General features: G+C 36.4%; 1 protein-coding gene across 1 annotated transcript in view; it reads left to right on the forward strand.

Annotated features, from left to right (window-relative positions):
* The window catches only part of LOC102223617 (brevican core protein-like), a 31101-nt gene extending 14648 nt beyond the window's left edge, over positions 1-16453 (forward strand). The window contains exons 4-14 of the mRNA XM_023345263.1: positions 688-862; positions 1604-1731; positions 3332-3625; positions 4331-5182; positions 6529-8808; positions 12751-12858; positions 14364-14522; positions 14704-14786; positions 15279-15423; positions 15533-15715; positions 15800-16453. Of these exons, the coding sequence (XP_023201031.1) occupies positions 688-862; positions 1604-1731; positions 3332-3625; positions 4331-5182; positions 6529-8808; positions 12751-12858; positions 14364-14522; positions 14704-14786; positions 15279-15423; positions 15533-15715; positions 15800-15921 (4529 nt within the window). The 3' untranslated portion in view covers positions 15922-16453. The remainder of the gene's footprint in view (positions 1-687; positions 863-1603; positions 1732-3331; positions 3626-4330; positions 5183-6528; positions 8809-12750; positions 12859-14363; positions 14523-14703; positions 14787-15278; positions 15424-15532; positions 15716-15799) is intronic.
* Positions 16454-18173: the final 1720 nt, after the last annotated feature.

Raw genomic sequence — 18173 nt, forward strand, 5'->3', positions numbered from 1 at the left:
CATTCTGTGTCCAGAGTTGGGTAGTAAATAGTTACATTTACTCAATTATATTTCCTTGAGAAAAAATCTACTTTTAGGAGTATTTTTACTACGCTGTACTTTTTATTTTTACTTGAGTAATTTTATTATGAAGTATCGCTACTCTTCCTTGAGTAAAATGTCTTCATTCTCTGCGCACTGAATGAAAAACAAACATGTTTTAATCAAAAATTCAGACACACAGTTTTTGTTCAAGTTTCATAAGTTTTTTTGTTGAAAGAAACTGATTTGGAAAAAAAATTATTTTGCCGGATTTTGTTATTTTTTGTTACTTATATGAATTGCTGTCATTTTCGTGCAAAATATACCAAAATTTCCACTTAACTTTACCTTTTGGTCCGTCTGATTATGTCATTTTAAAATATAAAATAATTAATAATTTGATCACTTACTCAGTACTTGAGTAGACTTTTTACCAAATATTTTTTTACTCTTACTTGAATAATTTCTTGGATGACTTCTTTTTACTTTTACTGAAATAGAAAATATGTTGAAGTAGTGCTACTGTTACTTGAGTAAAACTGTTGTGTATTCTACCCAGCTCTGTATGTGTCAGCTGTAAAAAATTTGATTATGTCATGTTAATAATTGCACAACCTTACTGTCCAGTATATTTCTGAATGTGTAAATATGTTGTGATGTTTTTAGGTGTGGTGTTCCACTATCGAGATGCTTTGGGTCGGTACTCCTTCTCCTTCCAGCAGGCCCAGAGGGCTTGTGAGGGGATCGGTGCTCTGGTCGCCACACCCGACCAGCTGCTTGCAGCTTATTTTGATGGATATGAGCAATGTGACGCAGGTTGGCTGGCGGACCAATCTGTCAGGTAGTTTTTCACTCTTTAAAGGGCACCTATTGTGCAAAATGCACATCTTTGTCCTTCTATTTGGGTTTCTATTGCTTCTAAAAACAACCAAGGCATCTTCTGGCAATCAGTTAATGTTTTTTGGAAAATGCTTCAAAACCCTCCCGATTGTTAAGTCACATTCAATGGGCACTGCACTGCTACCTAGCAACCCCAGCACGTTTGGTCAGCTGGTTTTATAGCTGTATGCACTGTATCATGGCTGCTGGAAAAGTGTTTTGTTATTGACTTACCATCCAGAAACAACTTGCTGCATTCATTTTGGTTGTGCAGGAAGCTCTACTTCTGCTTTTCAAAGATGCACGGTTGCATAATTGCATCTTTTTGCAGCCATTTTCACGTACGAGTGTAAACATTGAGTTGGGGGGCCTGGCAAGCAGCAGATTATCTGGATTTAAAGTGATAAGACACCCTACAGCAGCTCATTCTGTAAGAAAATACAGACTAAAATCTCATTGGAGAATGATTTTGTGTAAAAAAAAAATATAATCAACATGCTTTGTACAGCACTAACCCATTCAAGGAAGCATAATATCTTTGAACTTTTATTATATTTCATGCTGAAATCACACAAAATCCAGAAATTACTTCTTTAATCCCTTAATATATTTATGAATCTAGGATTTGTTTTTTATTTTGTCAAACCTGCATTAATTTCTCTGTCAGTTTCATTTTAGAAAGCATTCTTCTTCACTGACGCAGGTATCCAATCCAAGTGCCCCGTGAAGGTTGCTATGGAGACATGGACGGGCAACCAGGAGTGAGGAACTATGGGACGATGGATCCAGATGATCTCTTTGATGTCTATTGCTACATAGAGCAAATTCACGGTACGAATTATAATAATGTAAAATTAGATGTGGTGTACAGAGAAACAGTTCAAATCAGATATTTAGATGAACTTTCTAAAAAGTACACAAAACTTTTTTCCCACTGTCTGGCAATATTAGGTTATTTTTTTGCTGTCATACATTCATGTCAACATCTCATGAGTTATTAATATTGTAAGATGCAATCTTTTGACATACTATTGATACGAATTTCCTCACACTTCCAGAAGGTCTTTTCAAAATGTACATCTAAATTTAAAAGTTTAGAGACTGTGGACAATTTCACTGCTGTTTCTGGATCTTCTGGGTCATAACACCATTCCTGACACCAAACCTGACATGAAGTCAGACTGAAAAGCAGACAGAAGAATAAAAGTCTCAAAATAAAGGATATTTTCTTAAGATAACTTTAGAATGACACCGGGAAAACAACAAGAGAGCATAAATTATCAAGACACATGAGAGAAACAACAGAAAAGAGGTTGGGAAGCAGGTGGATCTGACAAGGAATAAGCAAAACGGACAGGCTTATCAATGTTTGGGGAGATGATTAGTGAAATCAGGACCAAAGTGGTTAGTAGCTAATAGAGTTATAGGATAAGTCTAATGAGCTAAGAAAAACAGATCAATGACCCACAAGGAAGACAGAGGTATAGGTCGAAAACAGAAGATTACCTTAAAATACACAGAACTAAGATAAAACAAACTCAAAATTTATGGCATCATGACACTAATATTTTTTTTACTTCAAAAATGTGTGCTCTTTGGTATTTTTCATAGATTTAACTAAGGAAATATGAACACAATGTTTTCTTGAGACACAAAAACACTCGATTTTTATGAAAATGTCGTCGATGTAACAACACCAGGGTTTCCCCCAGTGTATCATAAGCCTGGCGGGCCACCAGGCTTTACTTGTGCCCCCACCAGTCTAAGCATTGCTTATTTATTTAAGTCTTTTTAAAATGTTTGCATAGTTGGTTTTCAGGTATTAATCTTCCAATATTTCAATCACGCATGATTATCAAGTGATATTTTCAAATTTCCTGTCAACTTTAAAAACTTTTTAACTGAAAAACACGACAGGCCGCTGGATGAATGACTGCCCTGCCACCCAACCACCGGGCTTAGCAAGTTTTCTATGGAAAACCTTGAACACAATAGAGGTTTAGGAGACTATTTAAGTCTGAATAATTCACATTTAAAGCTACGTTTAACTAATGTAAAAAAAAACATAATCTGAAAATTACCATGTGCAATGGGCATTTGTAAAAAAACAACAAAAGGCATAAAAATTGAAACTATGATCAATTGAGAGGTGACGAATCTCTTGATTTCTCTGACAAGTTTTTGCTGGATTTTATTCCTGATTTTAAGTAGTTGATTTGCAGATACTGTTACTTTGTTCTTGATAGTTTTTATAGATCAGAATCTTCTTCTTCTCTCCTTCACCAGTCTTATTGTTTTCAGCACACTATGCAAGTACAAGCCATGTTCTCAAAATGAAAAGCCTGAGGAACCTTAAAAATGACAAGAAATAAAATCTAAAACCTCGATCTGTTCCGTACTAGTAATCAAAGCCAATATTTTGTGTTTTTAGGAAAAGTCTTTTATGACCCCGTCCCCCAGCAGTTGTCATTTGACGAAGCCCAGTCGTATTGCGGCGCTGCAGGAGCACAGCTGGCTACAACCGCACAGCTGTACTCGGCGTGGAGCGAAGGGCTGGACCGCTGCAGTCCAGGCTGGCTGTCTGACGGCAGTGTGCGCTACCCCATTGTAATCCCAAGAGAGCGATGTGGTGGCCCACAAGCAGGCGTCAAAACACTCTACCGCTTCAGCAACCAGACCGGTTTCCCAGAGCCGTCTGCCCTGCATGATGTCTATTGTTTCAAAGGTAGGCGTCTTTAAATACGCCGGACTATAAAGTGGTCCTTTAAAGTGTGACTAACCTCCCTTGAGCTGTTACTATCACGATTATGGAGACCGAAGACTGTTGTCAGTAGGTTTATTGACAAACAAAAGAGTGAAACTGAAAAAAAGACAATGTGATAAAAATTATAAAGCTGTGCAGCATTGTACTGAATTTCTGCCAAATAAAAGCCAAAAACATCTATATGAACCTACACTGCTGATGCCATCTTGGACAACTTTGCAAATCGTGACTAATTTTTATAGCAAAACAACTAATTTTTCAGTCAAATAATGCATCTAGCATAAAAACAGTGTTACAAAATAATTCATTTAGTACATACTGGCAATGCAACCTTAAATGAAAGATATATGCAGTAATTTCCTTCAACAGGGCATCATGAAGTGACTACTGACACCATTACTGTTTTGCTTGACTGCAAGGAAAGGTTTTGGTCCTGATTTTAAAAAAAGAAAGATTGCCAAGTTGCAATACCTGAAAAGTGATGGTGTATTACGACCAATGTAAATAGAAACAAAAAAGACAGAGTAAATATTATCAACCCATTTAGTAAGTTAATCAGAAAAAACACCCTTATTTTTGGGGGGAGTTAGTTACACTTTAATATTCTTGTTTGTTGTTGCTTTTACTCTGAAAGCAAACTTTTAATTGATGACCTGTCCTCAACAGGACACGGAGAAACTTCTACTGACTCTCCAGTGGATAATCTGATCACAGAAGCTAAAAACTTACAACAAAATGTTGTTATTCTAGAGGAACGAGAACAAGAAATTCATCTTAATCAACTGGAGAAGCAAGTGGAACGGGAAGCACAAAGCGAACTGGAATCTTTACCCCTGTTGCTCGACTCTTTTACTACAGAAGATCCACTCGATGGAAACCAAACGGTCACCTCAGATAGAGCAGAATCTTTCCCCACTACAACTTATGCTTTGGACTTCCTTAAACCACTAAATGAAAGCACAGAAATACGTTACGACTCCCAGCATCTTCCAGAGACAGCGGTCAGCACAATCAGCACAACGAAGACCTTTGATTCAACACAAAGCACAACGACTCCTCCTGGTGATTACAACGGGACAGACTTACACCAGAACCTGAGCTTCACCTTTCACACTTCGGAGTTTGAGATAAGCACATATGAACCGCAGATGGAGAACCAGACAGGATCAGACACAAACTCTACTGAGTATCTACAATCAACTGAACAGACAATCCAGTACCAAGAAATTCACGAGACCAGTGTGGACAAATCTCACACCAATTACAGCGAAACCAAGAACAACCGTACAGACGTAGATGTAGAGAAAGCGTTTTGGGAGGGAACGACTTTGGCGGCTGGTCCGTTGCTTCAGGTAAAGTTGGAAGATGCAACTACAGAGGATCCTGTACAGATGGACACGACTCAGACGACCCAAGACAAAAGAACTCCAGCCACACAAGAAACTCCAACTACTAAACTAACCATTGAGGCCTACTCAATATGGACTCCCAGTGATGGATCGGGAGATATTTCCCAAGGTAGAGAAACTATTTAATAAAATAAGTGCATTATACAGGCCAATCACCTGAAAATGTGTCATTGTATAATTGATGATATGTTTAGAATCAGAGCATATTAGCTCTAAATGTTAATATTCAATACATTTTATAAGCCACATTTAGAGAGTTTGATTAAGGCAGAGTTTTCAAGAGGTTGGTATTTTCTCTGTAAATTAAAGTCAAACACTACGGATTTCACTGCAAAAACACAAAATCTGATCAATGATTTTTGGTTTCTTTTCTAAGGGAAATGTCTTTGTACAGACAAATCTAATCTACAAGTAACTTCTCAGCAAGATAACTCAATATTGCTTTAATAATGACAAAAAAGTACCAGTATCCCCGACAGATTATTTCACTTATAACAAGACATTTTTCCCATTTTACAAGTTGAATAAAATGCCAGTGACACCAGTACTTTTTCATCAATATTAAGCAATTATTTACTTAAAATAATTGTTCCTATATCTCGCTGAAGAGTTATTTGTAAGTTAGTTTTGTCTTATTTCAGGTGTACTAACTTATGTGCATTAGAAACTAGACCAAAAATACTTTTTGTGTTTTGCAGTGTTTTAATAGTGTTAAAAATTTTAATTTTTTTGTTTTTTAATAGACAGGTACTTGTTGTTTTCTTCTTTATGTCACACAGATTTTTTCAAACAAGTCTCCTCCAGTATCTAAAACAAAAAGTTATATTCAGAATTGATTTTTTTTTCAATTGATTTGTTTATTTATTTATTCATTCACTTCTTGTTTATTTATTTACAGGAAACTATGTAATTATTGGTTTACATTTTAAGTTTAGCCACTTTAAATATTTTTCTGAACAATATCCAACAAAGATCAAGTTGCTTAATTTAAAACTACACTCACACAAATTGTATTTGACTTTGGATTTTTGTGCCAGGTGTTAAGTTATAAGCTTTTTTGATATCAATATTAAGTGTTTTGTAGTGTCAGAATTTCTTTCTGATATTTTTACATGACTTGAGTTAAAAATCTTCAGTGTTTTTAGTGGTTTGTGTTAAAAAAGATTTTATTTTGCAGGACTAAACTGCTTGAGTGAAATGTGCTTGAAATTTAGGTGCATTATTTAAGGTTAAATGAGAGCTAGAAAGCTAGGTGCAAAGTTGAAATAATGAGGATGTGTAAATCAATTTAAACTTTTACAAAAACAATTTTATTGAAGACATTTATCCAGATTTCCACTGCTTTTGCTTTACAAACCTGATATTTAGATCAGATAATATGTTATCTCAGTAAACTCTTATCAGTTAAGCATTTTGTCAAACCTACAACCCAAAATATTTTATGCTTTCTTTCAGAGAGAGAATTTGAAACGGAAGCAGCCACCTTCATGTCCTCGTCTCAATCCTCCGCTGCTGGATTCACCGCTAAACCGCTGGGTTCTGCGGTGGCTAGCACCACACCTCAGAGGGAAACTCCTGATCCAACCTTCTCTTCTGTGTCACGCCATGTGGACAAATTGGATTTTGAAATCCACACCACGACACCAGACTTGTGGGAACTCACTATTTCTAGACAGGAAGGAAGTACAAGCCTAGACACAGAGGAGGTTGATGCAACTCCGGCTCCTAAACAGGTAGTTTCTGGAGTAAGTTTGCCTATGACTGAATCTCCAGAGGACTTCAATGTCTCTCATTCACTGTCTGAATTTGCAACGGAACAGTATCAGACATTAGGCAGCTCTTATGAAGAGGCAAGCGGATCTGAACTTGGAACAGTTACTTCCATCTTTCAGGAAGGCATTAAAGTTGCATCACCTTTTGAGAAAGCTTTTGTAGTTTCCCCAACCCATCGCAAAGAAGAGAACAAGTCGACTTCAACTGAAGAAGAAGCTAAATTTTTCTCAACTGCTGTGCCCATAAAAGAAGCTAATGCTAGCCAAAGCACTGAAGAAATTGCCCCAACACTTGTTCTTGAAGTAGGAACCAAAGTTACACCAACTGTTGTCCTAGTAGAAGAAGCTAAAGTTAGCCCCACATTGGGTCTTGAAGACAGTAAAGTTGTCCCAGCTCTAGTTGCTGAAGAAGAAGCTAAAGGAACCCCAACAACTGCTCTTGGAGAAGATGTTAACATAACCCCAACAGCTGCTCTTGAAGAAGACACTAAAATTGCATCAACCCCAGTTTTTGAAGGAGAAACTAAAGCTGATCCAAATGTTGCAGAAGAAGCTAAAGTTACAGCAACTCTGGTTTTTGAAAAAGAAGCTCATGTTGACCCAACTGTTGCTCTAGATGAAGAGACTAAAGTTAGCCCAACTTTGGTCCTTGAAGAAGTGAAAGTAGCTCCAGTTCTGGTTACTGAAGAAGACACTAATGTTGAATCAATGGTTGCAAAAGCTAAAGTTCACCCGACTTTGGTTCCTAAAAAAGAAGCTAATTTTGAGCCAACAGTTGCAGAAGAATCTAAAATTCGCCCAACTTTGGTTCCTAAAGAAGAAGCTATGGTTGACCCAACTTTTGTCCCAATAGAAGAATCTAAAGTTAGCCCGACATTGGTTGCTGAAGAAAATAAAATTGTGCCAGCTCTGGTTGTTGAAGAAGAAGCCAATGTTGACCCAACTGTTGCAGAAGAAGTTAAAGCTCACCCAACTTTGGTACCTGAACAAGAAGCTCATGTGGACCCAACTGTTGTCCCAGTAGAAGAAGTTAAAGTTATCCCAACTTTGGTTGTTGAAGAAAATAAAGTAGCCCCAACAGCTGCTCTTGAAGAATACTCTAAAACTGGATCAACCCCTGCCGTCGAAGAAGAATCTAAAGTTGACCCAGAAATTATAGGAGAAACTTCAAGTCCCCCAACTCTGGGTCTTGAGGAAGAGGCTAATGTTGACCCAACTCCAGTCCTTGGAGTTGTCATTGATGAAGAATCCAGACTAACCCTAAACATTACTTTTGAAGAAGAAGCTAAAGTTGACTCAACTCTGGTTCTTGAAGAAGAAGCTAGTTTTACTCCAAGTGTTAAAAAAGGAGCTCAAGTTGATCCCACTTTGATTTATGAGGAAAGTAAATCTACCCAAATCCCTCTCCAGGAGGAAGAAGTCAATGTCCTAGAGTTAGAAAATTCAGAGGAAATTACTAATCTTTCTGGTGCCCCTGAAGAAGAATCCAAAGTAACCCCAACCTTTGTGACTGATGAACTTAAAGTTACTCCAATCCTTAATTTTGAAAAGGAAACTGATGTTGCACCAACCTTTGAGGACTTTACAATCTTTCCTGTGAATACTCAAACATCTAAGTGGAGTCTGTTGACTACCACAACTGGACCTCAGGAGCATCTGAATAGTGTAAAGATCAGCCAGAAACCCCCCTTCATGTCAGTGTCAGAGCCCTCAATGAATACCAAGTCTATGTCTTCTGCCCCTACCATTTCTACCCCAACATATGTGCCCCAGCGCACCTGGAGCCCAAGAACCACAAGACCCCACACTTTCCATAAGACGACTGAAACCCAGAAGGTGAACCATTTCATGCCACCACTGGATCATGGTCTGATTGATCTTGACATTAGCCTCACCCAGCCACCCACCCTGCATAACTTGCCCAAAGAGAGGGCAGCTGTAGGTGGTACAGGGGCATTTTCAGGTAATGCTAAAACCACTCTAATCAACCTAACCGTCCTCTTCTTGCTCAGCACACTGATGCACTAAAATCCCAGGTTTATTTTCTGACAAACTTCCTCCATGTTCTGTAAAACAAAAATCCCCCCAAAAAACAAAACCCTCTCCCTGTTTGTTTCACTCGCTGTCTCAACAGATCCTCACACCTTTCTGACTTCTAAACGCTTCACCCTGTTAAAACACTCCCTCACTCCTCACTGCTCTCCTGCTTCTCACACTGGGACAGTTGACATTTTGTCAACATTTTTTCTTCTCTTTTTTTTTTTTTTGCATGACATTTTCCTACTCATCCAAAGACTGACTTCTGTGAAGTACAGATACGTTTGAATGAATGTTTTAGTGTTTCCCTTATAAGAATGGTGGCAAAAGCCCCTGAAATCAGAATGTGTTTTGCATAAATGTTGAAACTAAGGCTACATTCACACTGCAGGCTTTTGATATTCAATTCTTTTATAAAATCAGATTTTTTGGTGTGTGGTCGTATATGCGACCTGTATGTGATCTCGAGCGTGAACTGCAATCTGTCCCGCATGCGCAGTAGAGGGCGCAATAGCGTCACACATAGTGAGACTGCTCAGTGTTTTGCCTATGGTTTAGCCAACCGCCATGAAGGAGGAAGAAGAAGAAGAGCTCAGTGTTTTGCCTATGGTTTTGCCAACCGCCATGAAGGAGGAAGAAGAAGAAGAGCTCAGTGTTTTGCCTATGGTTTTGCCAACCGCCATGAAGGAGGAAGAAGAAGAAGAGCTCAGTGTTTTAGGGAGTAAATGTTAGCTATGCTAACGGTGGAGCATAGCTTACCATTTTGTTGTCCGAAATAGCACATTAACAACAAAATTGTCATTATCGTCCGCCATGGTTGTTGTTTTTCTTCCCGCTTGCGCATCTCAGGACGCAGAATAGTGACGTTTGTCGAGTATCAATGACTTTCAGATTCAAGTCACATTTGAAAAGATCGGATGCGAATCTCTGTCATTCAGACAGTCATGAGGAGATCAAATATAGGTCGTATTAAGGTAAAAAAAAAAACAACAACAAAGGATTTGGGTCACTTCAGGCTGCAGTGTGCCTGTAGCCTAATTTATGAATGTAACATAAATTAATTTGAATGTGATAGCACTGACCAATGCAACTGGAATAATGTTTTTGACAGGAATGTTCTCTGATATTACCTCTGCAGATAAATAAACACACATTGTGTTAAGGTTTAGAAGCACAACCCATGTTTATTCACAATTTGTTGTGAGCAGTGGGGGTTTTTGAGGTTGGCCATGTGGGCAGTTGCCCAGGGCAGCAATAGAAATTGGGATGGACAAGCTCCAGATTTTCTGATGGTTTTGAGCAAATTAAATGGAGAAACTCAGAAAAATGAGGAACCTTCTTGCATTTTGATTGGCTTGGGAGAGGCAGGAGGAGGGATAAGCACAGTCGCCATTCATGCAAGAACTGCCACTGCTTGTTAGTGTTTAGCACCTTGTTTTGAATTATCTTTAAGCTGTTCCCTTTTCATATTTCACAATTATATTGCCTGTTGTTTATTCATGGTTGCTTAGGATGTGTGTTTTTAATAAGTAATTCTAATATTATCTATTTTATTTCTGTCTACACTAGTAAAAACAGTAATTTTATGGTTGGTAATTTCTACATCCCGAGGCATTAGATGTTAATTTCTTTAAAAAAAAAAAGACAAATACTTTAAAAAAAAAAAAAAGCTTGTATAAAATTTGCTTGACAGAAATCCATTTTAATTGAAGTGCTATTACTGTGTTTGTAAAATAAGATCCTTTTATTTTGAACTCAATGTAACAAGTTAAAGTTAAATTTTTATTAGTTTAGTCAGAAATGGCTGTTCGATTATTGACAGAACAGTTCAAAAAAGAAAGTCTTGGTGAATATTTCATCCCACAAAGAAGTATAAACATTTTATACTCATGACAATAATAAAAAACAATATTAAAATATAAATAGAAATTAAGAAAAAGTGACTATGAATGTCAACACTTGACAACAAACTGATAATAACAATTGGTAAAATATAACACAAAAACAGTTATATCATCTATAAAATGCGGCTTAATCGTTTTATATTTTAATTTCTGGTAGACTTCAGCATTGTTAACATAGTTAAAAAATTTTACTCTTCAGTCAGTAATTTATAAATCCATTTTTCTTTTTATTTTATATGTTCATTCAGGAATTTATCTTGGTATCATTTTCTTCGCTTGCTTTATTTATACTTATTTTTTACAAAATTCACTACCACATGCACTTTCATTTCTGAGTCTCACTTTCTTTTTTTTCTCATTTACGTTTTGATGTCAAATAATTTTAAAATGAATGTCAATGTCAATTACAGGTCAAATGCTAAAAAATTGTCTTGATAAATTCTTACAAATAGAAATTAAAATAGAAATATCAATTTTGACCACATTTTATAAATCCATAATGATTTAAACTAGTTGTTTTTATTATTTTGTGGGCATATTAAGCCATTTCTAAAATACATTTCTGGTTCTAGTTCTCCATATATTTTATTTAATTGCCACAACAGGATTTTCTTGATTAGCACTTGTTTGTTGTTGTTGTTGTTATTCTGGGTTTTACTCTGTTTTATTTGTCTGTGTTTATACTAAAACTGTCCCTTGTATTCAAGTAACTGCACTGAAAACAAAGTGTTTTAAATATGTTAGCAATGCATGTATAAGGAGATGGACCTTTTGCAGATTTACATATTTTAAGTCTCTGTTGTCCTCTAAAGGCTGAAGGTATCCATTTTTGTTTGCTAAAATAAAAATAATCTCACAATTACTGGTGCTTGGTTAAGTAATATACCAACTGCAGCCTTGATTTTCAGATTTAGTGATGCATAAACAGCCATCTCCCCTTTTGGTAAAGAAAAGTGAAAACATCTCTACTGAGTTAAACTTTGCCAAGTTAGTAAAACTTTGATGTTTTAGTGAACATAAACATGAGTAAAACGATCTTAATGAGAGGACGGGGTCCTTTAGACTTTAAAGGAGTCTCTGTGGTTTTCCACGCTTTATTTATATTCCTTTGCTCAGCTTTGACAACAGTTACGCCTGGAGAGCATATGATTCCCATTTGTGTTGTGAAAAGTAGTTATTACCTTTTACATACACTGCAGAGATGTTTCTGGAAGGAACTTTATGTGAAAGTGAACATAATGACAAGACAAAGCCTTTTTGTTAAATATTTGATTTCTGGTTATACAGATATGTCATATTTTGCTTTATTTTCATATATTTTAAAATAAATCCAGACTTTGAGCTCTCTTTCTTCTTTTCAAGGCTTTAAACAAGCAAGCTATCATCTCAATGTGACAAAGCAAATATTTTTCTGTTTTGTGCACTGAAACTTTCAGTAACATTTTGCTTGAGTGAACACTTTGTATGAAATAATGTTGAATTATCAGTTATGACTGACACATTTAGCTCAGATTATTCCTTTCCTAGGATTATATTTTTCATGACCATAGCAAGAAAACTGTGGGTACTTTTAATAAAAATACTGAACATAATTGCCAAAAATAAACAACTTCTGTATCTGCAAGCCTTTTGAAAAGAGAGTCTTCATGAGAAGCAAAAATTGCTGATTGTGCCTTGTGCAAACAAAATTAGATACTTTAAAGGGTTAATATTTAGGAGAAGAACAAAAAGGAACGAAGACAATAAGAAGACGAAAAGATCACCCTGTCCTCTCTTGGCCTACATTTTGTCTTTAATTCTGTGTCCTATATTTTAAATTGTACTAATATTAAATGTACAAAGCAACAGGTTCCTACCTTTAAACTAGTGTGTGCTTAAGTAATATTATGGATAATTTTCCCATGTGGGTCAGATCTGTGGTTTTTATTTCAACATTGATCTGCAGTCCCTCTCTTGTGTTTCAGATGCCTGTTTGGACGACCCATGTCTCAATGGAGGGACCTGCACTGAGCGGGACGGACGCATTAAATGTCTCTGTTTGCCGACATATGGAGGAAGGTTCTGTCAGAGCGGTGAGATTCCTGCCTGTCGTTGCTTTCCAGAGTTTTGAAGTACATGCACATTTAATCGGATCCTTCCTACGTTGTGTTAATTTTATTAAATGTTTTGGCTGACACTTTTTTTTTTAATTGGTGGTTTCTTGGTTTATTCTGACAAGAACAACAATAATATTGTTTGACAACAATATTAAAGTCGCACAGTTATAACAGTGACAGAGTTTTATAAGCTGTTTCCACAGTCAGTTAAAGGAACAATCCGAATAACAAAAGACATTTTGTGTAATTATAACAGAATAGAAATGCAACCCGATTACACACAAATGTTTTTCTCACTTGTTTAAAAAACAAAAATGAGATCTTGAACAGTCAATCTAGGACTTTTTCCACCTGTAAAGTGAAAATGATTCAGGGTTATTCATCTGAAATAAAAAATAATCTTTTACAGGAAAAATGCAAAGAAAAATTAAAGACTCAATCAAAAGCATCTCAAGAAAAGGCAGTGGGTGGAAACAGGTGGTTTGTTTCTTAAATGCACTTCCAACTTGATTTTTGAAAAAAAAAAAAGTTATAATAATAACTCAAAATTTCTTACAACTTAGATGCAAACCAAGGTTAACTTGATCTGATCTTACAGGTTCAAAAAATGGCCAGAAAAAATTATTTTAAAAAACTGAAAACATCTCTGCCATGCCCTCTGGTGTGTTCTTAATTTTTTTTTTATTAATTGGAGGGTCTAAAACTTATCAAAATAATCACATCAATTCCAAATACAAACGTTAATTGCAGATTTAGGCTAAATACTAGCTTAAGTATATCCTAACTGCCTAAAAAACTCAAAATGACCGCAACAGCCCCTTTAACTGATACTTTACAGATTCAGCTTTTGATTCAAATCTGTATTAAATCTCCTTCAACACACATAGCTGTCATAATTTACACGATTAACTGTAAATAAAGGTGCACTATCCTAGATGGGTCTTAAAGTTGCTCTTTTGCACCCTTTAGCTGCAGATTTAGGTTAGCTTGCACTCAGGTTGCAGAAGTTTCTCATTGTGTCAGGAGAGAGTGCAAAACAATCCACATTGTAACATATAAAGTGCCAAGAATGTAGACAGTTGTTTGAGAAAATATGGAAACACAGTGACACTGCGAGTAGTGGTTGTTGTCCATGATTGATAACACAAAAAAAGGTCACCGAGGTTACTAAACGGCTGATGGAAAAGAACATAAATAATCTTTATTGTGGGGAAATTCAGCTCTGCTAGCAGCTAAGTGCAATATAAAAGCAGAAAATAAAAGTAAAGTAATGTACAGTAAAGACTTTTCCACATCTTTATCATAATTTTATTGTAATTTTATGCAAAGCAGTGAGTGGAATAAAAGTAAACAGGCCACAGCTTCTCTTGAGCCATTAATTACCACAAAATGAACAAAACTAAGCATTCATTTAGTGCAGAACCTGCTGAGTCATCTAAGCTTGCTTTGTTGTGCTTTCCTGACTCCCTGCTGTGTTTCAGACTTGGAGCGATGTGAACCGGGCTGGGATAAATTTCACGGTTTCTGCTATCGACACTTCAGCCAGCGCCAGAGCTGGGAGGTGGCAGAGAGGCACTGCCGCACGCAAGGAGCTCATCTGGTGTCCATCATGACCCCAGAGGAGCAGGACTACATCAACAGTAGGGCCACGATGTCCACTTTACCTTTTCTTTCCTGTCAGAGTTTAATTTAGACTTATATATATATATATATATATATATATATATATATATATATATATATATATATATATATATATATACACAGTATATATATGGGTGTGTTTTATTTTATGATTGAACTGGGATATGTCTCTACTAGGTAACTACAAGGAATACCAGTGGACTGGTCTGAACGATAAGACGGTTGAGGACGATTTTCGTTGGTCTGACGGAAACCCACTGGTGAGAAAAGTTAGACACACGCCTTTTACAAAAAAACAAGCAACAAACATCACACAAAATTATGACAAAGTTTTACAGCCACGCTAAGAAAATGAAAAAACAAACAAACAATATTACGAGAATAAAGTTGGAATATTAATAGAATAAAGTCATAATCCTGCGAAGGTATTCTCATCATATTATGACTTTCTTCTTTTTTTTTCATTTTTTTGTTTTGTTGGCCTTTTTACTCCATCTTAAAAATGTCTCTGAAGACTAATTTTCCTTTCACTTATAGATAGATGGATAGAAAGACAAAATAACCAGGAAGAATATGGAGAAAATCACAAGAACATCACAACCTTTACATGGCATCAATTGTGTTTTTGGCACATTTTAAAAGTTTTGTAACTCCACTAAATAATTTTTAAAACTATTATTAATCCAAATTTAAAATGTATGAGAGAAATGCCCCTTTTTTCAAATTCAAACTTATTCTCCAAATCAATACAGCTGTATGAGAACTGGTACCGAGGGCAGCCTGACAGCTACTTCCTGTCTGGAGAAGACTGCGTGGTGATGGTGTGGCACGATAGCGGCCGCTGGAGTGACGTACCTTGCAACTACCACCTGGCATACACCTGCAAGAAAGGCACCTGTAAGTTCAGCCAATCAGACTGAGCAGACATCTTTTGAACCTGAGATTGCAGCTCCCTCTACTGGTTGATAGAAGCCATTACATCACCATTTGTTCCCTCTTTTAACAGCCTCTTGCGGTCCGCCACCAAAAGTCCGGAATGCGTCCATATTCGGAAAAACGCGAGTGAGATATGAGACCAATGCAGTTGTGCGGTATCGCTGCTCAGAGGGCTTCCAGCAGAGACGGAACCCTGTGGTCAGGTGTCTGTCCGGAGGCCGATGGGAGAGACCTCACATCCTCTGCATCCCTGGTGCGATTGGAGCTTATTCCATAAATATACCCAATTATTCATTTTAATCATGTCTAATTATTTGTTTGTTCATATTTAATCCAGAAGGTGGAGAAATTATGCAGCACCTCGGCATGTTGTCGCAAACCGACAGCAACTTTTCAGCAGCTGAAACTGAATTTGAAGCCACTAAAGAGACACCACAGTACTGGGACATCAAGTTTTAACACCTTAAAAATACAGTTTGGTTATGGTACCATGACAAAATGATAATTATCTTCAATAATGAACCGCAAAAAAACAAAAAATGATGGAAAATTATTCAAATTTGCTTCAGATAAGAATGTGCATCCATGATTATGGATATTTTAAACTCCTCATGTGGCAATTAATTACCTCCAAATTAGGCCATGATCTATAAATATTTCCTAATAATTGTTCTTGTTGTGGTTTTTACTATGTTTAGGGTCTTTTCACACAATGGTGCTAAGCTTTTTAGACAATTTTACAGAGTTAGATTTTTATTGTGTCATGTTCCTACTTTATCAAAGATCCTGACACCTCTAAGTGAGTCATCAGATACCAAGAAATGTTGTATATGTTGGTTTTCACAGCTAAAATTACCTTCCACGTTATTTTTTGGGGTTTTTTCCAACAGAAAACTTAAGATCAAACAGACACAGTTTTGTTCGGTGGCTTTATGTTGTAATAAAGTTTTGTAGAACAGAGCCAAGAATAAATCAGTCTATTTTACTCTCACTGTGTGTTGGCTTTATTTCATGTCGATTGATGCTAAAGTAACAACCCTGTTTTTCCTGTTTCTGATATGCCATCTACTATAAAAATGGATTTATTTGAACCCCTGTTGCTGCTCTGTATGTGTAGCAAATTATCTCCAACTCAAGATAACAATAGAGCATCTTTGACAAACAAAAGACTTTAATAAATTACCTACAGCTCAAATTTAGAAGAAAGGTACTGCATAAACCATTCTAAAACCTGTGTGTAAAGAACTGCTAACTGGTACCAATGTCTGGTGTCTGGGATTTACAGAATTTTTAAATTATGAGCACTATTTTCCAGGGGCAAGAAAAATTTTGCAAGAGATATCAGAGAAAATGACAGAAAATTATAAAGTTATTGTTGTTGTACGGAGCTGTTTGAAGATCTTCTGAATTTCTTTCTCCCATAAAATTAATAAATTCAGATTTCCAAGTTGGACACAAATCAACTGGAAGTCAGATGTACCACTGAAATTCAGAGAATTTTTCACTTTGAGATCCAATATGGCCGCTCCTCACAGTCACAATAGTAAGTTGTGGTGGAAACATGTTTATTAGACTTGTAAGCGTCAAAATCAGTTTACGTGTAGCAAATGCAACTCTAAGCTGAACAGATTAAAAGTGGTGTTTGTATGTGGAAAGCAACAGCTTAAAACAATCTTTGTAAGTGGTACTACAAATAATGAAAACTTGGGCACCGCCATATTGGAATCCTAACGTCTTCGAGCTCTGATATGACGTCATTCCTAGTTCTGAGTTCCAACTTCCGAGGTAAATTGAAGATTGAGGTGAAGAGCGGCCATATTGGATCTCGAAGAAAGCGCCACAGAAATTCTGACTTTCTAAGTGGGAAAAGGTGACAAAAAAATGGAGATTATTTTTTTATTTATGTTTCAAACAAGAAAGATTAATAGTTAATAATGTTTTCTTGCTTTTAACTGGATTAAAACGGGCTATAATTTTGCTCTCTTTAAGCTAACTTGAATTTCGAGCAAATTAGCATATTTGTTCCCAGCAACCGACTTCATTCCGCATCAATGAGTATTTAAAATAAGTTGGATAGAAAAGAAAGACAGAAAGGAATTGATAACGGTAAGTTTTAGTTGTGTGTGTAAATCAGAAGTGACCTTACAGATTTGTAAAAACATGAAAATGCATAAATCTTGGTAAACAGGAGCAGGCCTCATGCTTCTTTTGCATAAAATGACCCTTTAAAATGAGTAAAGAAATTGTTTTGTTTACTGAAAAATGATACACTTATATTTTGTGCTGTTTAACTATATGTGCTCCAATAATTTGACAATTTCCGAGTTTATTTAGATATTAAAAATGCTCTGTTAAGAGCTGCATGAACGGATTTTGCCACCAGATGGCAGCGTTGGGACATGTTTGATGAAATGGTACTTTACAGAAAGAGCAATGACGCTGTTGCTTGGGATTTCGATTAATCTTCATTTATTGCAACGAATTTAGTCTCTACATGTGAAAAACTGGTAGAGACATTGTTCAAAAAGGCATGTTTATAGATTGAGGATTGAAGTTCTTTGTTGGGAACAGAGGATATTCTCTGAATTTACCAGTACTAGTTGTAAAAACTAACTACCGAGTTCCTACCCGCCTGCAAAAGGAAAACACAAAAGGCTCTAGAAGAGGTTGGAAAGGCGTGCCAAGCTGGCTGGGAACCTCAGCAACCAGCG

Source organism: Xiphophorus maculatus, chromosome 13 (assembly GCF_002775205.1).
Source record: "Xiphophorus maculatus strain JP 163 A chromosome 13, X_maculatus-5.0-male, whole genome shotgun sequence".
Lineage (NCBI taxonomy): Eukaryota > Metazoa > Chordata > Actinopteri > Cyprinodontiformes > Poeciliidae > Xiphophorus > Xiphophorus maculatus.